At 41.5% G+C, this 22823-nt stretch overlaps 1 protein-coding gene across 1 annotated transcript; it reads right to left on the bottom strand.

The window, feature by feature from the left end:
• Positions 1-118: 118 nt before the first annotated feature.
• Positions 119-22178, bottom strand: DBX2 (developing brain homeobox 2). The gene is made up of 4 exons (XM_065664943.1): positions 21320-22178; positions 7969-8064; positions 3187-3374; positions 119-1022 (listed from the first exon to the last, which is right to left on the bottom strand). The coding sequence occupies exons 1-4, from the start codon at positions 22176-22178 to the stop codon at positions 702-704; spliced, it is 1464 nt and encodes a 487-aa protein (XP_065521015.1). The 3' UTR covers positions 119-701.
• Between the last annotated feature and the right edge of the window lie 645 nt (positions 22179-22823).

Raw genomic sequence — 22823 nt, 5'->3', positions numbered from 1 at the left:
GAGAAAAGACAGGGCTCACTGATTTGCTTTTCCAGTGTGCTGAATGAGTATCATCAAAGTGATGCAAATCATCAAAGTGATTTAAACATGGAGTTTTTTATAAGGTTATTTGGTTGGTGTTTAGTATTGCATACTTCATCAGGGTTATCAGCTGACCTGTGACCATGCTATTTAAAAATAATTAAATACTCATATAGGTGAGGACGGACAGAAAAAAATATACTAAAAATGCTTATGTTTGTCTAATATGAACCTATTGTGTCATTTAATGAATTGCAAAGAGAATCCAAAGCTCTTGAGGAAAATAGGGTTATTCTTATCTCATGCACAAAAGAAATTAATTGGTCTGAGTGCAATGAGAGAGAAAAGTAATTCTCTATCAGTGTGTTTTTAATGAGTATCATACAGTGCAGATGTATAAATCGGAGCACAACTTCAGCTTCATGCTCTTCACTTCATTTTACTTACCATCAGATCCTATTTCACTTTTAAGGTCAGTACAAAACTGGAAAAGACACACAAAAAGACTGAGTATTGAAGAATATGTATTAAATCATTAGTTGTTTGTCATTTTAATGGTGTTAGACTTTAGCAAATTTATGAGCATAAACTAGTTACAATGTCCAAATATTGTTAGTCTTAGAAGACTGCTCATTTGAAGCCTGCGCTCTCCACTCAATTTACGAACTGCCCCTGCTTCCTTAGGCTGATGATGTAACTGCCTTATTTGCAGTGTCTTGGTCAGGGTACAAATACAGTGGGTTCTGCGATGAATTTGCTCTCGGAGGTGGTTGTGTACTCATCAGTCTTTCAGAATTTCCTGGGGAAGTCTCCCTCCACCTTGGACTTGCTTGCTCCTGGGTCACTTCCCACACAGATGGGCATGGGGAGGTAAAACTCATGGTGGATCGTGAGAGGTAGTTCTCCTGCAGACCTTCTTCTTGGAGGCACCTGTTTGAAAGCACTTCTTTTTCTTTGGAGTTACGCCATTTCATCCTTCGATTCTGAAACCAAATTTTCACCTGTTTGCAAGTTAATGAGAGTCTGTCATCATTCTTTTCTTTAAACAACTCTGTCCTAATGTTTTTTTCTTTCCATCCCCTTAATGTTTCTTCCTTATTCGTGTTACAGTACATCCAGTGAAGCTGACTGATTGATATTATCTGAGGATTTTCCCATCACTATTTACTGGAACACATTGCCCAGAAAAGTTGTGGATGCCCATCCTTGGATGTATTCAAGGCCAATTTGGATGGGGTTTTGGTCTAATAGAAGGTGTCCCTGCCCATGGCAAGGGGGTTGGAACTAAATGATCTATAAAGTGCCTTCCAACCCAAACCATTCTCTGATTCTACAAAATACTCTCTCTCACTTTCACCACCTCAAACAGGTGATTATGTGGCTTAGGCTGGAAAAAGCCCAGTGTAGGGATAAAGCAGTTTCCTATAGCAACATGCTTCTAGACAGAAAAGGATTCTCAGAGTAACTTAGCATTGTCATTAACAAAACTAAGTGATGTTACCAGCGATATGAAGCCCTTTAAGAACCCTGTACCATTCATTAGCATAGCTAAAACCATATTGGCAATATAGCTTCAAAGTGTGTGTCATGATAAAGAGAGGATTTAAAAACATTTTGTCTGCCCAACTAGAGTTTTCCAGCAGTCGCCTGGAATCCATTTGCTTTAAAGGTAAAATCAGTTTTCAAAAACTTATGAGTTGCAAAGCTTGATCACAAGTGCTCAAAGACATTTATGAAATGCTGGGAAAAACTTGGGGAAACACATCTAGGAACTGGCTTTACATGAAGAAAAGAAGTGGTGGAAGGGATCAATCAACTTATTGAGATCATGTTCTATTTTCCCTTAAATATTTGCATCTAGTTCTAGTATTCAGATACTTGATATGAAGACAAAGGGGCTATGCATTCAAAGGTAGTATCATTGCCTTAGATGGCAGGCACTGTTACTCCAGCACAGCTAGTCAGAAAATTAAAGAAATAAACTTCAGAGCGACTGCTCTTCCTTTCATGAGGGAAAAAAAATAAAGAAAATAAAGACATAGATATCAGCTGGTTTGTCGTTATCATTAAATTATTTTCCTGTAGGGGTAGCTGTTACCTATGTGTCATTCCATTTCCACCTCCCTCCCCCAGAATCTCTTGACTATCAAGAACACAGAAATAAAACTCAAGAGAATAATTGTAATATTAGGAATTTGGCTACATGTTGGGATATTTTTAGGCAGCCCAGTGGTGAGTGCAATTGTGCATTTTCATTGAAATAGTTTATCCTGCAGAGACTACCACTCTGTTCATGATATTGAGAAGGACCACACTCTTCTTCTGTTTACAGTGTTTGCGATGGGGTTGGAGCTGTCCAGGTTGCAAGGAACCACTCCAGACCACAAGATCTAACCTCTTGCACAAAGTGGAGCCAATTGCAAAGTTGGATCACATTGCTGAGGGCCTTGTCAAGTTCCAAAAATCTCCAAGATAAAGAGGATAAGAGCTCCCATCACCAGGTTTTCTGCCCCCAGATGGCTTCTGCCATACATATATTAACCAGTTTCACTCCTGATGCATGCACAGAATTAGAATTGTACTGTCACTCTCTCTTTTTCAGCTGTATACTAGAGATCTGCATCTACTGACGCACCTTCAGAATCTCTTCCTTCAGCTCCAAGGATCTCTGTCCTTGTGCAGCCAAGTTTCTTTCTGTAGGGATAGGTGCCTGTCTCTTGGGGCAGAACGGTTTCAAAGCAAGTGCTGTTGATTGCACAGTCACTAGCTGTTAATCACCAAGTGCAAAGGGTGCTCAGAGGAATGCAGGAAGGCTCTATGCTCTGCTGTTTTCTGCCTGGATCACTGACTATCAAGTAGTGGGATGGAGCATAGCTCCCTACCCCAAAGCTCCTGAAGGGGCTCTGTCAGGCAGCAAAATGTGACTTGGAAATGAATGCAGAGGTCATGTTTCTCCCACTGTGTGAAGATGGAGTGACTGACTTCTGAATATACACCTTTGGGAAATAAACCACAAACCTGTTCCAATATTCCTTGGTTAAAACTGCCATTGATTTACTGAGGTCCTTCCTCAGTGAAGGAGTTCAGTTTTCTTCCTTCAAAGCCATTTTAAAGACTTTTTTCCCCAAAATGACAGAAAGTCACTGATGTTCTGTCATTTCTTACCTGAGACTCCTTCAGACCCAGGTTAATGGCCAGTTTCTTCCTGTCTGTTTTACTAATATACTTCTGCTTCTGAAACATTTTCTCCAAAGCTTTCCTCTGGTCTTCGGAAAAGACAGCTCTTCTTAATATACCTCTTCGGGATTTGGAGTTAGACTCCTGGGTCAGAAGAGGCAGCACACTTTCCTCTCCTAGTGGAAATGGATAAGAGTTTCACATAATATCTGACACATATCAGAGAAATATTAAGTACTGTTTATTATAATGCTAGCACACTACTGCTTTTGATTTGTTGGTGTTATAAGTGTGTCGTAATGCTTCAGTCATGTTCATTAAGAACTAAATCCTCACTTGGATCTAGAGGTGTTGTCAGTGGTCAAGAGTCTCCCCTTGACATATTAAAAAGTAAATCAGATGAGTTCATAGAGAAACACTAACAACATGGCCCATGCTACTGCAAAATTCAAACACAGTGAGGGAGAAACTCCACTTTCCTTGCCTGTTGTCATCACTGAGTGAGTTTCCTTATGAGTTTATTTTCTCCTTGGGTGAAATGTAGAACCAGATAAAAGTGGTCTGTAATACTGATTCAAAGAAACTAAATAGGCTTTCTTTAGTTTTGTTTGCTAACAACAGGCCTTCAGAGTGCACTGTTGCCTGGCCATTCAATTACTTATTCTGGAAACTGCAGCAATTTCTTTATTAGAGGATTTGAGGAGCACTTGGACTTACTCCTTTCAGCTTGGTTTCTAATCCTCTGACATCTCATAGCAAGTCCTGGGTGGGGGTGTGCAGTTTTCAATGAATCCAATCACATCCGCTTGATCCATGCCTAGAAGGAACCCTAGCCTGGGAAACAGCCTCAAAGTGGGGGGACAGAGCTGCACTGGAGAAGTGTTTGCATTGGCCCTTCATTGGTCTCACAAAGAGCACAGAAAACCCAAATCCAGATAAATCTCTCGCCTTCCTCACATTCAATGAAGGCTAAAACCATTGTGCTTTCCCATGCTCCCTCTCCCTAGAAAGATGTGGTATACGGGGACCAGTCCAGGTTGAGGCTTGGTATGCCTCCAGCACACCCAGCTTCCCCAGATGCTCATCCATGGAGCAGTATCAGAGGTCAGTTGAACAGGGCCTGTCCTCAAGCATTGGCTGTGATGATTGCACAGGGCAGTTCCAAGCAGGCCAGGAAAGAACTGCTCTTTGACTTCAAAACCTGTGCCATGACTATATAGCCACTGACACCTATGGCCTTTCTGTAGGACAGCCATGAAGGTGGCTTTAGTTCGTATCACATGCCGTTCAGACTCTAAGCTGTCCTATTGTCCACCTTTCCACGCACATGGGCCAAGATTGCCACCCCGGCTTGTAGTTACAGCAGCTGCAAAGATGTGCTGCTGTTCAATTTCTATCAAGGATCTGATCCTTTTCATATTGAAACTAATGGCAAATTCCTGACATAAAGCTGATTCCCTAAAAGACTATGCATTTCCTTGTGCAAAAGTCTATCCATTCCAGTCAGCTGTAGTGGTGGGAGTAAATTAAATGCATTTGTTCAATAGATATAGTGCTCTTAAAAATACTAATTAAATCCAGATGCAGCTTCCACTAACTGTTCCTTGGGGCTATAGCACATTTCAACTTCTGTATAGTATACATATCTACACATGGGTATGCGTATTTTTAAACACACATATATACTGAGGATATTGTAGAACTGTGTATGTATAACGATGAGAAATTGAAGTGTAGATGTGTATGTCTTGCAAAGTTGGCTAAATACTTTTGTTGTGCATGTGTGACTAGTCTGGTATTAACATACATTTCCCCTGTATCCAGCTTCCAGCTTTGACCAGGAGAGGAAGAATATCAAAAGCTGAGCAAGTGTGCAATGATCCTTCCCTAAAATACACTGCCACTGACTTGGGGACCATAGCATTCTGCTAGACATGCCTTCTTGAATTTTTCTACACTTTAAGAACCCGTCTTTATATTTATCCCTCATAATAGCCTGTGGCAGGAAGTAATTATTATGATTTAAAATGTTACAGTGTAAATAAGTCTAAATTTTATACAGATGTATTTCAATTTTAAAAATTATATCAGACCAGCTACAAAAATCATAACCTACTCATTACTGTCCTGATATTTATTACACAGGGAGACACAGTCAGACTTCATCCAAACCAGAATAAACTATCTGTAGAACAGAAGTCAAAATGCCACACTGGAGGTCTCTGCAAAGGGCAAGCCAGGTTCATATTTCTCTGAGGAGTAAACAGCCCTCTCATGACTCCCATCCCAAGCTCCACTCCTGCCCATGAGACTGCGGGTGAACACTGGTCCTTCTTCCTCAGTCATGTTTTCTGTCCTTCCTATTAGAATCTGGTGAACTTAGGTACTTTTTCCAGGTAGTCTTTGAGTAGTTTCTGATGAATTGTCAGCCATTCTCAAGTTTACCGGAAGGCACAGTCTGACAGCAGAAAAGAGCTGGTACCTTCTCTCTCATGGGATGAGAGACACCAGCAAGGGAAGAAGTGAAACAGGGCTGGTCCTTGCCTTCTGGCCTCCATTCCACAATGGAGTTGTCAGCCAAGGACACAGGACACCGGATTATGTGACCCCTTAAAATTTGTCTTGCCTGGCTGGTTGTTAACAGTCAATCAGCAAACAACCTCCTGCTGGAGCCCAGAGGCACCAATTAAGTCCTGTACAGGCACTATGTAGGATACAGCTTAACACCTGTATTAGACTAATTCAGCAGTGAAGAAACTACACACGCTAATGCACAGCATGTGCCTGATTTTAAAAGATTAACTAAACAAAATGTAATGATGATCAGAATGCTTACAAGCACTAGCAACTAGCCACTAGGCCAAAATATTTAAAACTCATGTTTGTGATAATGAATATTCACCCCAGTTAAGCAGCCTAGAGGATTTTTTTAAGAATATCCCATATTCCAACACGAATTCCAACTGCTCACACAACAACTAAATTTCAATTTGTGGATTAAAGGATTTTTCAGTACAGTGGGATAGGCAGTCATTCGTATGTTTCAACGATTCCATCAAAATGAAGTAAGTCAGTTTGCAGCCTGTCGCTCTGAATGTGCATCAAAAGGTTTTGTGTTCTGCTGACATCAATGTGAATCTGCTACCAACTAATTCCTATGTTGCTCGTTTGATTTTTGTTTTGCTTCAGGGTTTGTTTTTTTTAAGTCTTTCCTTTGTATCCTAATATATAGTGATAAATGTCCTCTTAATCTGTGGAACAATCTTCATTTGCCTTCATGGCAGAGACCACCTTGAAGGAGCAAGTAAAAGCTTTAGTCATGGTTTCCATTTTTTCATTTGAATTCAATACATTCTAGTTAAATGGACAATTAATAGGTCACTTCCAAAATAGTAGTGTATCAGTCCTGGTTAATAAACAATCCCCACAGTTGATAATGGGCCTATGTATTCAGCAAGTCCCTGTATACACTCAGCTCATCCACTAAATCCCTTTTCAGGTAGACAGGGTTATATGGGAAGATGAGCTAGAATGAGTCTATAAAAGTCAGTTTCATTCACTGCTTTATTTTTCAGTCAAGTGCTTTAAATGGTGTCCAGAAAATCTCTTGGAATGTGAGACAGGAGAAAAGACTGGCACATAGAGTATTGCTTTATGGCCATACAAAAGGGCAACTGACCCTTGCCCAGGCCTTTTCAATGTGAAATGGTTCCTAAAGTTCATCTGCACAGTGAAAAATTGTGGTGAGGTCGCGTGTGGATGAGTAAAGTGAAAGTGGTGATTGGTCATGGTGCTGTCAGCCATTGTGGAAGAGCTGGGGCCATGTAAAACGCTCTGTGGGAAAGTGTCAGCCCCCTAAAGAGGTGCTCAGAAACTTGCAGCTCATTAAACTGCCAGCATTTGCTGCCTCACTTGTCAAGAATCATTCAACATAGCAACTGCCCTTCTGAAACATTCATAAAACGCATGCACGTAGTCAGGAAGGGTTTGAATGCAACTGATAAAAAAGTGTATGCTACAGCATGCATAAGCTCCAATTTTCATTTGGATTTGACACGCGATTTCTGCTTTCTCTCTGTGCTGAAGGATGAGGTAACACTTCTTCTGTTTGTATTCCTGACCCATAAATGGTAAAATCATGCATATCCATTCCTACACTATGGCGTACAAACTTCCCAATCAAGGTTAAATTTAGATTTGGATTAAATGGAAGTGTTTTCCAGGTCTTAATCCTGAATGCATAGCTTAAACTGGCCAAAATTCTCTTCACTTTCTTCAATTTTTCTACATTAGAATTGAAAAAGAAAACCAAATTAAGCATGTGCATGCATTTGATTGCTACAAAAAGAACGTCTGTTTTATTTAAATAATGCTAGGGCTTCCTGACTCATAATTTATCCCTAACAGACATTAAAATGCAGCATCCACTTTAAAACCATTCAGCTCTTTTCTTATTTGCAAATGTTTATTGACTGAGATTTTTAAAAGAGTTACTGATTTTAAAGAATCTTTTCTGGCAAACTGAAAACAAGCAGCTTTCCTAGGTTAGCTCTGTCTGGGTGTCTCAATGCCATTAGAGGCCTCTGACAATTGCTCAGTGTATTTAAGTTTGATAAATCTTTGGAAACCCTCTGAATAGGATTGCTGTGATTTTACTAAGGAATTAGCTGCTGCCATTGCATCACCAATTAGTTTTCCAGAACACATTAAATCCTGCTGCTTTGGTTTACAGAATAACTCAAGCATTACTGATGAAGCATAAAAACTTACTTGGAAAAGCAGTGGGGGATGCAGGGTGCTGACAGGACCCACCACAGCATGCTGAGTAGAATGGCGGGGCTCGGAGAAAAAAGTGTTTGGAAAGAGCTGCAAAAAAAGCATAGATCTAATTGATTATCCATTAAGCTTAGGTGATATTCATAACAACAGTACTCCAAGAAGTCAGTGTGTAAAATCCTGCCCCACAAGCTCTTTATCCTTTTTTCAAGATGGTGATTTTTTAAGGCAAACAATGATAAACCAAGTAATTGCTCTTTAATTTAGTAAGGTTATTTTATGTGTGTGACTTAACTATAATATGCAAAACTCTCAATACATTTATCATAAGAATGAAACTGCAGATTTGAAATTTACTTCTGTATGTGCTATAATTACACTGGTATATTGAGATTGAATGCATTGTTTCAATAATATTGTTGAAATAATGAGCATAAAGCATCTGAAAAAGAAATTTTAAACAATTCTAGTAAGCATGATATCGGAATCCTGTCTCTTCTGCTTGTACTCCGATGTTGTTCTTAGTACTCAAACCAATAAGGTCTTCAATAAATAAGAAACCTTAATGAATAAATTCTATACAACGCAATGAGATGATCTAGCTGAGCTCTACAGGCACAAACTGCAGGGCCTGATTCTGCTATCCTGACGGTAAACTCATTCTTGCTGGGAAAGTGCAAGAATTTGGAATTTACAGAAAACAAAATTTAGAATTTAAACTCAGAATTTAATAAACCACTTGCTGAAGAAGACTCTCCTTAATAGATAGAAAACGGCAAAATCAACTTACAGAATTAGCTAATAATTAGTTAAATTTCTATAGAATTTCTTGAGCCAATGAATCAAAAGTTTCTGTTATGCCTAAAAAGTGCTTCCAAATCCTGGAAAAGTCTTCATTATCTAATAATCCCCTCTTTTATTTCCTATAAAGCTCATGGGGTTTTCCATTAATCTTAATCACCTTTTAATTTCTGCTTTTATTAGTCAACTCTGAAACGTGGGATATTTTTTTCTTTTGAAGATAGATACACCATGCTTGCTAGAGCTGTGCACTTGTAAAATGTGATCAGCATCCAAATGTTTAGGTCACTTTCCTGGTCTGGTTTAAGCAGAAAATAAACAGTTCTAGACCCTGCACTGTGTGGTTTGTGCAAACCTCTAGAAATAACCTGATCCATTAAAAAATAATCATCATAAGAAATAACTGCACACTTAGATAAAAAACCTAAAATATCAATAATCAGGAGAAAGATAAGAAAATATGTAAGTGTATATAAGCCATATTGTTAATTTTCGAAGTTTTTTCAACTGGAATTAAAAAGAAAAAAGTTCACTCAAAATTAGGTTCCCAAGTACATATTAGAGCACAGTTTTATCAAGCATAGTTTTCTGCCTGTTAAATCTGCTGATCTTCCAAAGCAATAAACTATTGCTGTAGAAGCCAAACTCTATAAACCTTTTTAAAATAATTACCCCTATTTTTTTATCTGAATTCATACAAGCTTCTTCAACAGTAATTACAAGTTGATAAGTTTTACTGCTAGAGCTTTTCTTTGACACTTTGCTATTTGTAATCAAATACAAATATCCTCCAAGAGGAACTAATTGCCTATATTTGAAGTGTACACTTGCCAAACATTTACAAAAAGAAATTATTTACATTAGGCATTAGTATTCTAAAGCTTCTCTTCCACATGAGACCATCAAATGTGGAACCGTGTCCTAAGGAAAGTAAACCAGTCAAGAATGTGCAGCCAAGTACTACCTATCTTACGTATCCCAGGGGTCTCTATGAAACTGGTGGGGTGTGGAAGCTGGAAAGGGTTTGACTAACTGAAGAAGCGCAGCAGATGGATAAGGTAAAGACCCACCAGATAATCTCAGCCATCCTCCTGAATCTGAGAACCTGTTTGTGACAATATCTTTTATCTGCTATTAACATTTTATCTGTTGCAGTTCTTCAATTCCCAGCTTCCCTCCTTTCCCTAGCAGCCATATTCCTCATGCCATTATCAGGTTTCCCTTACAGTCAGGTAAAGCTTTCTTTTCTATTTCTAAAAATACAACTTAGTATATAGAAGGTGCCACATTCAATTCCTTTGCTTCTTTTTCACACGTCCCAAATATTCCTTTGCTACCATAATGCATGATTCCATTTAATCATTGTTCCAGCACTTTATTCACGGCATGTGAAATTTGTCAGATATGTTGGCCTCTCCCTGATTTTCCTTTTTATGGTTTCTGAACTTTCTCCAGTTCCTTGCTCTTTTTTGGTAATGTGCTGCTTATCACAATATGTGATACAGCCAGAAGGTATCTGGATAAACCAAAATTGCACAAACTATTGCTTCAGATAAATAGCCTAATCCTGCAAATACAGACAGGAATAAGAAAGGATAGGTTTTCTCCACTCACAAAATCTCTCAACAAGCCAGCTGCAAGCATAAGGGTCAGGAAATGGATCAGAGTGAAAACTTGAGACATTTTTCTTAAGGAAATTCTAACCAAGCCAAACTAGCATGGCACCATGATGTAAACAGTAGAGATCTTGGCACTAATTCTGCTCAAGTCAATGGAAATCCTGCTTCTGGCTTTCTTGAGCATTTTACTTAATTCCCTCAACCAACTGCTGCCTCTTCTGCCTGCATACCCCTTTAAGGCAGAACATTAGCTTAAGAAATAAATGCATCTGGAAACCTCATATAACTCTGAACTAAGTCATTCCTGAGACCATTTCTCAAAATTGATTTATTCTAGATCCTGTGGAATAAACAATGGCATTATGTCTCCCTAAGCCTACAGCCAACACCTTTGTCTAGTTTATAAACTTCCTTAGTGTGCTGCAACTATACTGATACACAAGTGAATTCTATGTTAAATTTATCAAACCACATCCCCGGGTCACATCTACTGAAGCTGCTGCACTCAGACCAATGAGTAGTAGTTATGCAGTGACATCAGCAAAATAACCTGCCATTATACAGGGATGCTCAAGGTAATGCATGGATGCTCCACGGGAGCTCTATGTAGCAAGAAATGTTAATGCTTCAACCCAGCACATACATTTTTAATCTCTGCATATTTTAATCTTTGACAGAAACAACAGAGAATATTCGTTGCATTAAATGGCTTCCACTCTCTGTGTGAAACTGCATCCACAGGATGAAAATCGCTCACAGAAAAATGATATATTTAACGTATGTATTTCAGAATGATACTGTGACACACCTGTAGGAATTACAATACCTTCAGTGCTGAGGACAATATAGAGAAAGAATTGCATATGCTTTTATTTTCTGTTCACATATATCATGGCCACTCTACCAATATCTGATGGTCAAGCGATCTGAAGCAAACTTTGTTTACTGGTTACATAGAATCACAGAATGGTTGAAAGCTGCTGAAATGTCAGAATATTAGTTCTGTATTTATTGGCCAGAATGATGTGTACAGTAACCAAAAGGTAGCTGTTGCTTCCAGCCATGTGGAGTACACATTCACCAGGGCCAAATCCTAATAATTCGTATTTAGGATATTTAATTCTTTTTTCTGCTTTGCATTCCAATTTCATAAAAACGAGATTGTGCAGAACTACGCATTTCCCAAGAGTCAGACCCTACAGTTTTAGCTTCACAGATGCATTAAAATTAAATATCAGAGTAGGGTATAAGTGCCTTTTGGCACTCCAAAAATTGTACTATATGCTTTAAAGGAAAATTTATTTGGTCATAAATATAAAAGATGAAATAGCTAAAATTAAATAATTTATTTTAATTTCTTCACTGAAGATAAATCATTTTGACACTGTTGCCGCATGCAACATTTTAGTAATAATGGTCATTTACATTCAGCTTTGTGAATACAAAGCATTTTACAAACAGACAACAAAATGGTACTAAACATGCAGATGGACCTCATGCTCATCTGGTGCTAAAACGAAGAGATTGCAGATATTTTCAAATACACTGCTAGCTCTGAAGATCTTCTAAACTTGAAAGCCCCCCATACTAAAAAGTCATGTTGACAGCGGGAGCAGTTGAAGTTTTCCTTCCAACTATCTACTATCTTGAGAGTGAGGTTCCTGAGTACAATTCAATTCACACAGACATGTAATTTTGAAACGGCTTATAGTAAATTCTGTTTGCTTTTCTTAATGTTGTGAAATGACTCAGGAAATAATGTAAGCCATTATCCATCAAGAAAGAGGGAACGGGTGATGGAAAAATGACTATTGAGGAAAAGTGAACTGATGGCAAACTTCTGGTATTACCCATATGGGGTTCCTTCACTGCACATGCTGTTAGTTTGTTCGGGTGTTTCAAGCTAGCTAATAAAAATGTGGTATAAGCTGCAAAGAGGGCTGAAACACCTCCAAAAAGTGATTCAGAAAGATGTCCTGAGACAGCTAACAAGAAACAGTAAGCACAGGAACAGGAATAGACAGACCTCAAGCTGCATGAACACCTTCATTCTCTAAGTATTGCTAAGCCCACATGAACCTCTTTCCACAGCGATGCCCAGGCTCCAGCCCTGGCAGGCAAATTAAAAATATTACCATTAAAATGATCCCATCCCATCTGAGAACACTGGATGGTTTGTGCCTGCTTCATGGGCACAAGTAAACTGCAACTTCCTACCTATATCCATTCTTGGCAATGATTAAAGAAGACTTGCAAGCTTCAGGGAAGTTTCATGTCATGAGAGCTGCCTGCATATAGTCCAGCAGCAGCTCTGCCACATTAAGGGGTCCAGATGAGCCACATGGCACCATTTCTGCTCTTGAACCACAAGGCCTGCGCCTCACAATGAAACATGGTTCTGTCCCCAGCAGTTGCTGTGTTTAGAGTGCAATGTTCCAGCAGCAGTTGTGCACTCTGAGAGCATTCCAGCCAGCTGAAGTGGAGCCTCAGGCCATGAGGAGGAAGCACCAGCTGCTGCCATATCCCACCAAAGGCTGTCACAACCACATGGACCTGGCAAAACTCAGTGCAAGAGTCTGTGGTACACCATCCCACAAAGCTGTCTATTTGCATCCCACTCGTTGCTGTAAAAAATGATGCGCTAGTTTTGGCTGGGGTGGAGTTGATTTTCTTCATAGTAGCTAGTATGGGGCTATGGTTCGGATTTGTGACTAAAACAGCATTGATAACACAGGGATGCTTTAGTTATTGCTGAGTGGTACTTACACATCCTCAAGGCCTTTACTACTCCTCAACCCACCTCACCAGTGAGTAGGCTGGGGTGCACACGGAGCTAGGAGGGGGCATATCCGGGACAGCTGATCCCAAATGTCCAAAGGAATATTCCAGACCATATGACATCACACTCAGTATATAAAGCTGAGGGAAGAAGGAGGAAGGAGGGGGATGTTTGGAGTGATGGCATGTGTCTTCCCAAGTAACGGTTACTCATGACGGAGCCCTGCTCTCCTGTAGATGGCTGAACACCCACCTGACCATTAGAAGTGGTGAATGAATTCCTTGTTTTGCTCTGCTTTTGTGACCAGTTTTTGCTTTACCTTCTAAACTGTCTTTATCTCAACCTATGAGTTTTCTCACTTTTACTTTACTGATTCTCTTCCCCTGCTCACTGGCTGGGAGTAAGTGGCTGCATGGGGCTTAGTTGCCAACTGGAGCTAAACCACAACACACAACCACGTGAACACCCGTGTAAAGTCAGCCAAAAGGGCAGATCAGAGTGGCATATGCAGATTAGTTTTAAAATATTGGCAAATATTTCTATTTTAGTGAAAGGTTTTGAAGTTCTAAATATCTACGATTCTGTGATTTTTAAATCCTACACAAAAGGTGGATGTAAGAAGTGGGCTTACATTTTTATGTTGGGTCTCGGTGAGGTTTTAAAGAATTAGCAGAGTAATCACACCAAAAAGGGCTTGAAATATGCTAACAGCATAATCACTGTTTTCTTGTATCTGTAGCAATGTATTGGCTGACAGTCATGCTGCAGATTAGCTGAGATCATGTGAATTGCTGTCAATTTTCATAGGCATCATTCACATGCCTTATTATTATGGCATAGTTTGCTGTACATGTTTTTCTCTGCCTGAGGAAACACGGGTGCTTCGGGGTAGTGACAATGTATGGTCAGATTTCACCTCTGCGACAACCCAAAGGCACAGCCAAACCTCACACCACCTCCCAAAGACTCCATCAGTCTCATGAGATCAGCTGTAAAGGTGGCTTCTACCCTCTCCATGCCTTGCTAGGGAGGAGAAAGCTGGGGATCTGGAAAGCTTGTGAAAAGAACTCTGTCACTTTTCTATCTAAATGTTCAATGCATTGTATAAGCTACTTGTCTGGGCCTCCTGTAGAGCCAATGAGAAAAGTAGCTCTACATAATGATTCATCACCTTAAAACAGACGTCTAAGAGAAGTTGTTTCATCTTCTGGAGATGTCTCTCTGTATTAACTATTGATTAGACAACGCATTCAGACAACTAGATTAGACCAGACACCTATTTTTTATTAAACAGCTGAATGACTATAACATTCTTCTTATCCATCACAGGTAACATCAAAAGAATACAATCATCTGTGGAGCCATAACGACTGTCTAACAAAAATTATAAATTTCAACCATAAATGCACTAAAATTATCTTCTTTGATTTTCAACATATTACAATTTGTTTAGAAATAATTCCCTCAAGCAAGGCAAAATCAGGGTCATACGCTGCAAGAGGACAATTCACTGGGTTTGCATTGTTGCTGCTCTATTTCAAAACCTTACAATAGGCCATAATGCACCACTTACTCCAGTGGCATGCAAGGATTAGCTAAAATTTTCTACCTGGACCAGTCTTTATTTGTTGCAGTATTTCCAGCTCCAAAAAAAGAGAAGTCTCAAATCAGCTAAATATTGTTAGAATGAAAAAATAACAAACAGTGAATATTTTTCCCTTTTCTTTAACGTGCGAGCGTTTTAGTCTTTTTACATTTGTATAAGGAAATATTTTCTCAAGTTGAAATTCGAAATATTCACATGGTCACAAGATTCCAGGGGAAGGGACTTTGATGAACAACACCAAATTGTCCAAGAGGAGAAAGCAAAATCCTCAACACACAAAATACCTCAACAGAATTATGTGCTGTAACGTCAGGAAAAGGGCAGCCCTCGAGGGAAATTTTCATAAGCTTTTCAGCACAAAGCAAAGGCAACTTCTCCAACAAGACAACTCACCTCAAAGAAACACAGACCAGGTTACTGAAAATATTTAGGTGCCTAACTTTATAAAGATCAGGGTCTACATATCTGACATTTGAAACAGCCTCCTATTGCTTTACATACCTGCACTTGTTTTCATTTTGAAAAAATTACCTTCCCAATTCTGCTATGGGTCATGACTGACCACAAAAGTACCATTTAGAAAAATTAGAGTAAGAGTTATTTTAGAGAGCTACACTATACAAGATCGAATAAACACCTTCAGAGAGCAATGGAGGCAGAGACCTTGCCTTCCAAAACTCAGGGGAATTCATCAATGCAAAATATCACAGTACAGTGAAACTTGAAATCTGCACTTGAGAACTTGCCTGATAAGATTAATCCTTATCACATTCATCTGTTTTCTAAAAACATAGAGGATATACTACAATATTTCAGAAGACCAGCTCATTCTGCAATACAGAAGTTAATTTGCTAGCTTTATGATTTATTCCATGGCTTCCCCTCAGTGAAGTGCTTTTCTATAAACCCCACTACTAGTGCAGCTCTGAGATCTTCTGGCAGTGCTTAAATCTCACTAAGGACCAAACTTGGGATCCTCTTCCTTTCTTAGAGATGGCACAGCAGGAGTTGCCAGAGGAGTCCAGCCAATGCTTATATCCCTTACTAAGCCGAGACTGCCAGACTGGTGGCTGTGTCGGAGAGTAGCTGGCACTAGTGTAGCTCTGGCAACCTCACAATAAGGACAAAGACTTGTCCTTTAAAAGCCATTTTGTAGCCACTTTAAGATATTCTGGGCACCCCAAACTGATTCTATTAAATGGCTCACAAAGTTAACTGCAAGCAGGAAAAGATGCTGCATAGTCTGTGATTTCTGATACTTACAGAAACTTCCCTGCCTCCGAAGACAAACTCTTAAAGCAATGAAGGTGTCTCAGTGATCCTGGCAGTCAGGGCATAAGAAAATATGTCAAATGTATCCCCCCACCCTAAAGAAACTTTCTATTCCCAGAGAACTCCAACAAAACAGGAAAATCCTGAGAACTCTTACTCACTTTGTTGCCTGAGTGAGGGCAGCATTTTCCAGAGGCTGGTACAAGCCTAGAGGGAGCTGAGATAAAATACTCTGCCTGTTATTTTAAGGAAAGTTAGTGTTATGTCGCTCAACGACACACTCTGGCTACCAGCTGATTTGAAATCAATAGTTACTAAGAACTTATTCACTAAGAGTGGGTCAAAAAGGAAGGGAAAAAAATCACTTAATTTCAGTAATTCAAATATCTCCCGGCTGTTATGAAGAAACACAGGAGATTTTACTAAAAATGAGCAATAAGGTATATTGATTCAAATAAGAGTGTTACAGGATAGAATTGCTATCCTCACCCGAGGGGAAAAAAGGCTGACACTGGTCCAAAGAGTTAGCCTGCAGAAGAAGGCTTGCTTTTATTTCCCAGCAGTGCTACCAGCTTTCTCGATTACCTTAGGCAAGTCACCTCATTTCTTTTTGCTCCAGCTCCTCCTCTATGCAGTAGAAATCTCTCCTATTTCACTAGCACATTGCAATGATAAATGCATTAAAATGTAAAGTACTCAATTGTTACAGAAAAAAAGATACATCTATATCATAGAATGGATGTTTGTAAATCCAATTCATGTTTACGACATACTTGTTCTAATGACTTTCTTTAGTGTTATATGTACTGTACTTTATTGTGCTCTATTTCATCCTGATGCTTTAGGCAAAAATCCCATAAGCTCAATTTTTCATCAACTGTTGCAATAAAAGTATCTGTTACGCTTATTTATTTCATTGCACTTTTCAGTTTCCTTTCTCTGTTAATCTCACAAAATGCCAAGATTAAAGCAAAAAACCAGGTTCTTGCCATATAGAATCACAGAATCACAGAACGGTTAGGGTTGGAAAGCACTTTATGATCATCTAGTTCCAACACCCCTGCCATGGGCAGGGATGCCACATGCCACCCAAGGCTCTGTCCAACCTAGTCTGGAACACTGCCAGGGATGGAGCATTTACCACTTCTTTAGGCAATCTGCTCCAGTGCCTCACCATCCTCACAGTAAAGAATTTCTTCCTGGTATCTATTCATGGTCATACCACATATGACCATACTGAGGCTGTAAAGCACTCTCTGTCATACTCCCCCAGGGCAAATTACCTGAGAAAAGCAGAGATTTTCAGAAAATTATTTCAGGTAGCAGAGTAACTTTGCATTTCTCAAGCTCACTCTCACCTCAGGTCAGACAATACTTCTGGAAACCAAGTCATCAGGAAAGATGTGGAGTGGACCTTTTTAAAGCACATGCGCTACAAGAGACTGCATCTCAGCATCTTCCAGATAATCTTCCTATGTCAGAAAACACTGAGAAAAACTGTCAAGTCTTCTAATTTATCCAGAAGATAACAACAGTACTGGAGTACAAAGGAGAGGAACCAAATCCCAGATTAGCAAGCAGAAATTGAGGATTTCCTCCATGCTTAAGAATTCCTTAGTTTGCTCAGAACTTATACCTAGAGGTTCCCCCATCCTTTAAGAGGCAGTGCAAGCTTAAGCTGTGTAGCTGTAAGATGTCTCACTGGGAAATGCTGCTTTACAACAATGCATCTTTAAAAGTTTTTATCCATGAACAGGCTGGCATCCAGCGTTTCAAAAGCAGACTAGATTCTGCACCGCTCTGCCTAGTCAGGACTATGAATACACTGTAAGCAAATTTCTCACAGAGCAGAAGACAACGTTATGCATTTATTTTATCAAGGCAAAAGGTACTCAGAATGAGGCTTATAGCGCAGCAGATAGGAGAAATTCAGTTCAGCTAGGAGGAAACCCAGCTCTTACCACACCTGCTAAAGGTGGTGGGCCCAGTTCAGTGTTCCACCATCAGTTCTGGGGCTTCAGAGCAAGGTGAAATAAAGCCTATGGGAATCCCAAGCTGGTATAAACTGGCACAGCATCACAAAAGGCAAGCAAGTTTATCCTATAGCAATAATGCTCCTTCTGCTTCTCCTTCTTAGGGTTTTATGCAACGTTACTTGATCATGTGGTTGTACTCTTAAATCAAAATTCATTTGAAAAACCTATGAACCTGTCCATGGCTGGGGGGTCAGAACTAGACAATCTTAAGGTCACTTCCAACCTAAACCATTCTATGATTCTATAATTTCAGTTTTAAAAATCAGTGTAATGATCAAAAGTGATTAGTATTTTACAGACAACATAAAAATATTTATTTCAAGCCCACTTACTAGATGATGTATCTAGGATGTGACACTGAGTACTTGTTAAGTTTTTAATTTAAGATTATTTTGGAGGAGAACTCAAAATACATGGGCAGATAAAACACTGGAAGTAGTCAAATTAAATCCTTTAGATCTTGTAAATTACAGGAATGGAAATTTGCTGGTAAAACAGTGCTGAGAAGTTACAAATGGAAAAGCTACCATGACCAGATGGACCAGACAGAGTGCCATCCCAATGGTCTCCTGTGCTGCCATGGACAAGAGTCTTCCAGTTTAGAGAAAGAACACGGGATTTTCATTCTTTCGCACTTTCATGGAGTGTTAAAAGTCAGCCAAAAATGGAGTGCTTTCTTCATGTCTTTCCTTGGTAGGTGCTGTGGATACATGTTGGTTTTGGAACTGTAAAAAGGTTCAGCTTATTCAGTTCAGTCCCTGGTATGATTTTACATTCCTCCCTTTCTGAGCACTTTTGGTGACCTCACCAGAATTAGGGACTACACGAGCAATACAGATTACTGATTCCAAAAAGTCTGGTATTTTTTCAATTCTCTTTTCTCTCTCTCTTGATATATATATATGTATGTATGTATTTTTTAACTCCTGCATTATGCCAAGCTAGTTTGTACTTTTAGTCCCTGCTTGTTCAGAAGGCTAAAAAAACATTTTGCTTAATCATATTCCATAGTCTTCTTAAAGACTTGGACCAAGATTTTCTAAAATGCCATGTTATTTGAGGGGTCTAAACAGGAAAGAGTTTATTCCTCAAAAAGCAAAGAAAAAAAATCAGTGAATTAAAGCCTGCTACCTAGCACAAATTATTTAGTTAAAATACCTTCATTAGTCCATGAAGGCTAAAATTCTTATTCTGGCAAAACTGTTTTGCCCTATCCATAAACGAGAAACGTAACACACAACCTGACCACACCAGCCCTACTCACAAAGCAAGTGTCCAGTCTGAACAGTTCCCCCTGTGTACGCTTACACTAGGGAGAAGAGACTCCTTAGAAACCATGAGATCTGGCTCAGCAGGACGGTTCCAATCTAATTTACATTCACGAAAGTCCAGACACCTAAGAGCCCTCATCACTTCAAGACATGTAAATCAGATCAGAATCAACAGATCCCTGTTAGAATATATACGGTTTTGTTGTACATCTGCAGTCACAGGAGAAGGGTTTTTTTTTCTGAGTGCATAATGCATAAGGAAACCTAGTATTTCTCACTGCTCAAACAGAACAGCCTGGTGCTTTTGCTCAAAGCTTCCTCTGAAATCCCTGGGATATGTGGGATCAGAAGAAACACAGGATCGGACTCCAAATCACAAGGCAGACCTACCACACTTTGCTGACTTCACAAGTACTGCCCTAGGCCAGCCAAAGAAAGAGCTAACCCTGAAAGCAAGGATTTGAAAAACTTGGTATTCAGGAACCTCTGTAATACTTACAAAAAGTTTACCTATAGCAATGAGTGCTGGGGGATCTGCTGTCTCCCCTTTAACATGGGCTCTGTACACAGAAATTGTAGCATTTTCTCCAGAGTGGGGTTTTTTTTTTTTTTGGGGGGGGGGGAGGAGGAATATGCACCTAATTCCAGACAGATGGCACTTGTCCTGTTTCCTGGCCTGGTCTATAGCTGGTTAAAATAAACACGTTTAAATAACTGATGTGCTCAAGATAACACTGCAGCTGAGGTCGGGAATATTCAGAAATGTTAAGGTACACTTCTCTGACTCTCCTGCCTACCTTTAAAATATATCACGCTAACGGATCAAAAATGGGTTTGGATTTTGCAGAACAGTTTGTAGGATTTAACTGAAGTAAGTGTTATTAATTCAGGCTCTTTTAATTCTGTTATTAATTCTGGCCTTTTGGTTTCACACCTTAGAGCCCTACTTCAGTAAATACGATTCTGCTTGACTGATTTTCATTGTAAGTACATTTAAAACAGAATGATCACAAATAAAAACGCTGAAAACACCACACAAGACTGACCTAAATTGATACATTACAACGGAAGGGAAAAATACAGATGGTGAGGCTAATACCGAACTTTGTGAATTAACTTCGAATTCAGCTACCATCGGCCCCATGACTGACAAAAGCGCACATTCCTAAAAACGCTTTAAAACGTTGTTCATGGCGAGACAAAAACGTATTTATATGAAACCCGGGACGTTCAATAACTGAAACGTGCTTTGTAAAACTATTTGTTTGCAGTTCCATGATAGAAAGCAAACCCCCCGCGACAGGAACACCGTGGGCAGTCCGGGTGGCCGGAGAACTGGTCAAACTGGTCCCCAGAAGGGGACGCATCTCCCACCACCCTGAAAAACCTCGGCTTTTACTCCAGCACCTGACCGAACGGTTAATTAAAGGCAATTACAGACCTTTTACACAGCTTTAAAGCTTGAATTAATTCACTTTTAGTAGGAAAAACCCGGTGCCTCACCCATGGCTGCCCTTCGCCAGGGATGGGGCACTCGAGAAGGGTCTGCTGGCTCCGGACACCCCAGTTATCGCTACCGAGAGGGACGGGACCGCTCCTCTTTCTCCCCAAACTAGGCACTTCAGACGTTCCCGAGGCGCCCGTTAGCGATGAAGCTCTTTTACCGTCCCTCCAGGCTACGAAGATCTAGCAGACCTGGAAGAGGTGCGGTTCGGGGCACTTAAATGCACTCCTTTCTCGCTACCAGCACAACCCTTGGCCGCACTCGCTGCACCCACAGGTGCGCCGGAGAGCGCGGCTCGCAGCCGCCCTCACGACCGGCTCGTCGGGGCAAGCCCCACCGTGGCCAGTACGCTCCGGCAGCAACGGCACCAGCGGGGCAGGGCCTTCGCCGCTCCCTCGCTAAGCCCCTTCTGCCCCGTCTGCCCGGCCGGGGGACGCGGAAAGGGGCCTGCGCTCACCTGTGGCTGCCGGCGGGAAGACGCCGCCTCTCTCCGCCGCCGGAGCCCGCGCTGGCAGGCGGCCGCCGTCCGCCACGGAGGGGTTAAGCACTTGAAAAGCCCATCTTGTTGGGTAGGGACCCCCTGAGGGGCTGATTTGTTCCGCCGCGGGGCACAGCTTGAGGGGGACGGGGCTGGCGGGGAGGGGACGGAGCTGGGCAGGGCTCGGAGGCGCCCCGGCCCGCAGCAAGTTCTCGATGAGGAAACTTTTGCCCAGGTTGCCGAAGCCCGGCGCCGCCGGCAGGTTGAGGAGAGCCGAGGAGCCCACCAGGTCCCAGTACAGGGCGCTGGGCAGCATAGCGAGGGCTCTTACCCCCCGTCGCCCTGCCCGGCCCAGCCCAGCCCAGCCGCCGCGGCCCCTCGCTGGGCTGGGACGGGGCGCCGGGCTATGGGGCCGGGCGGGCTTGCGGGCCGCCTCCCCGAGGGCTGAGGGGAGCGGAGCGGAGAGTTCGGTGGGGCTGTCCGTGGAGACTCGGCGCGCCTCTTCGCCGGGCTGGAAGGTGTGTCCAAGCGCATTCATTATGTCAGCCGGGGACGGGGAGTGATGGACGCGGCCAACAATGCCGCCTTGCCGGGCAGCCCCCCGGGGGAAGGGGGGTAGGGCGGGGAGCTGAGCGGGCCTGGCGCGGGGTGGCTGTCCCGCTTTGCCGCCCGCCGCCATGTCGGGGGGCCCCCTCAGGAGTTGCCCCCTGCCTCCCGACATGGCCGCGGGCCCGCGCCTCCCGCTGCGGGGCTGCACCTGTGTGCAGGGGAAGGGAAAGGGCCTCTGGCCTCCGTCCCAGCGGGGAGGTGGCTTCAGTGCTGGCCGCGGCGAGATCATGTCGACCTCATGATCCCATGAGGTAATGGGAAGATAGTCATTAGCTCACTCCCTCTGGGCATTTTTATCTGGCCTTTCCCCCCCCCCCCCCCCCCCCCTTTCGTTACCCACACACACGCTGGATTTTCAACATTTGTCTTAATAAATCTGATTAAGATCAGTGCTGAGCTGTTAATCATGTTTTCCTCAAGTTGTGGGACAATGCTTTCTGTGAAAAACATCCTTTGGCAGGGGTGGCTCTGCTGATACTTGCTTGCATGTATTCTTATTTGTTTTCTTAGACACCATGTAATGTGGCAAAGATGTCTCATTTTGCGTTCAAACACACATGCGGAAAGTTAAGATTGGATGCCATTCCCAAAGATGTGAAACCATTTCCCTGTTTTGCAGAGAAATCCTTTTGTGTCAAAATAGCTGTTCAGCAGTCTAATCTCAGGGATATTCCCTGCAAAATCCTCTGGAGCAGCTGTGTCCCTTACTTTTGTGTAGCCCCTTGGACATAAGGGTAGTTCATCACTAAAACCAGCTGAAGTGGAATCATCCGTGTCTTCAGAGAGCAAATGGGAAGGATTGTTTAACTGATGCAGTACCAAGTAATACCTTGGGAGATGTGAGTTGAGCTCTTGGATGTCCCAAGCTTTGCTT

This window comes from Lathamus discolor, chromosome 1 (genome assembly GCF_037157495.1).
Source record: "Lathamus discolor isolate bLatDis1 chromosome 1, bLatDis1.hap1, whole genome shotgun sequence".
NCBI classification, from domain to species: Eukaryota; Metazoa; Chordata; class Aves; order Psittaciformes; family Psittacidae; genus Lathamus; species Lathamus discolor.
Note: the sequence above shows the minus strand (reverse complement) of the source record. Positions and strands in the feature narration are given on the sequence as shown.

Excerpts from the sequence above, each read along its gene's own strand:
- DBX2 (XM_065664943.1), bottom strand. The coding sequence starts at position 22,178 with ATGATCTCGCCGCGGCCAGCACTGAAGCCACCTCCCCGCTGGGACGGA. Across the intron at positions 8,065-21,319 it reads CTTCCCGCCGGCAGCCACAG|CTCTTTCCAAACACTTTTTT; the intron begins GTGAGCGCAGGC and ends CTTTTTTTGCAG. Across the intron at positions 3,375-7,968 it reads ATCCCCCACTGCTTTTCCAA|GAGAGGAAAGTGTGCTGCCT; the intron begins GTAAGTTTTTAT and ends CATTTCCACTAG.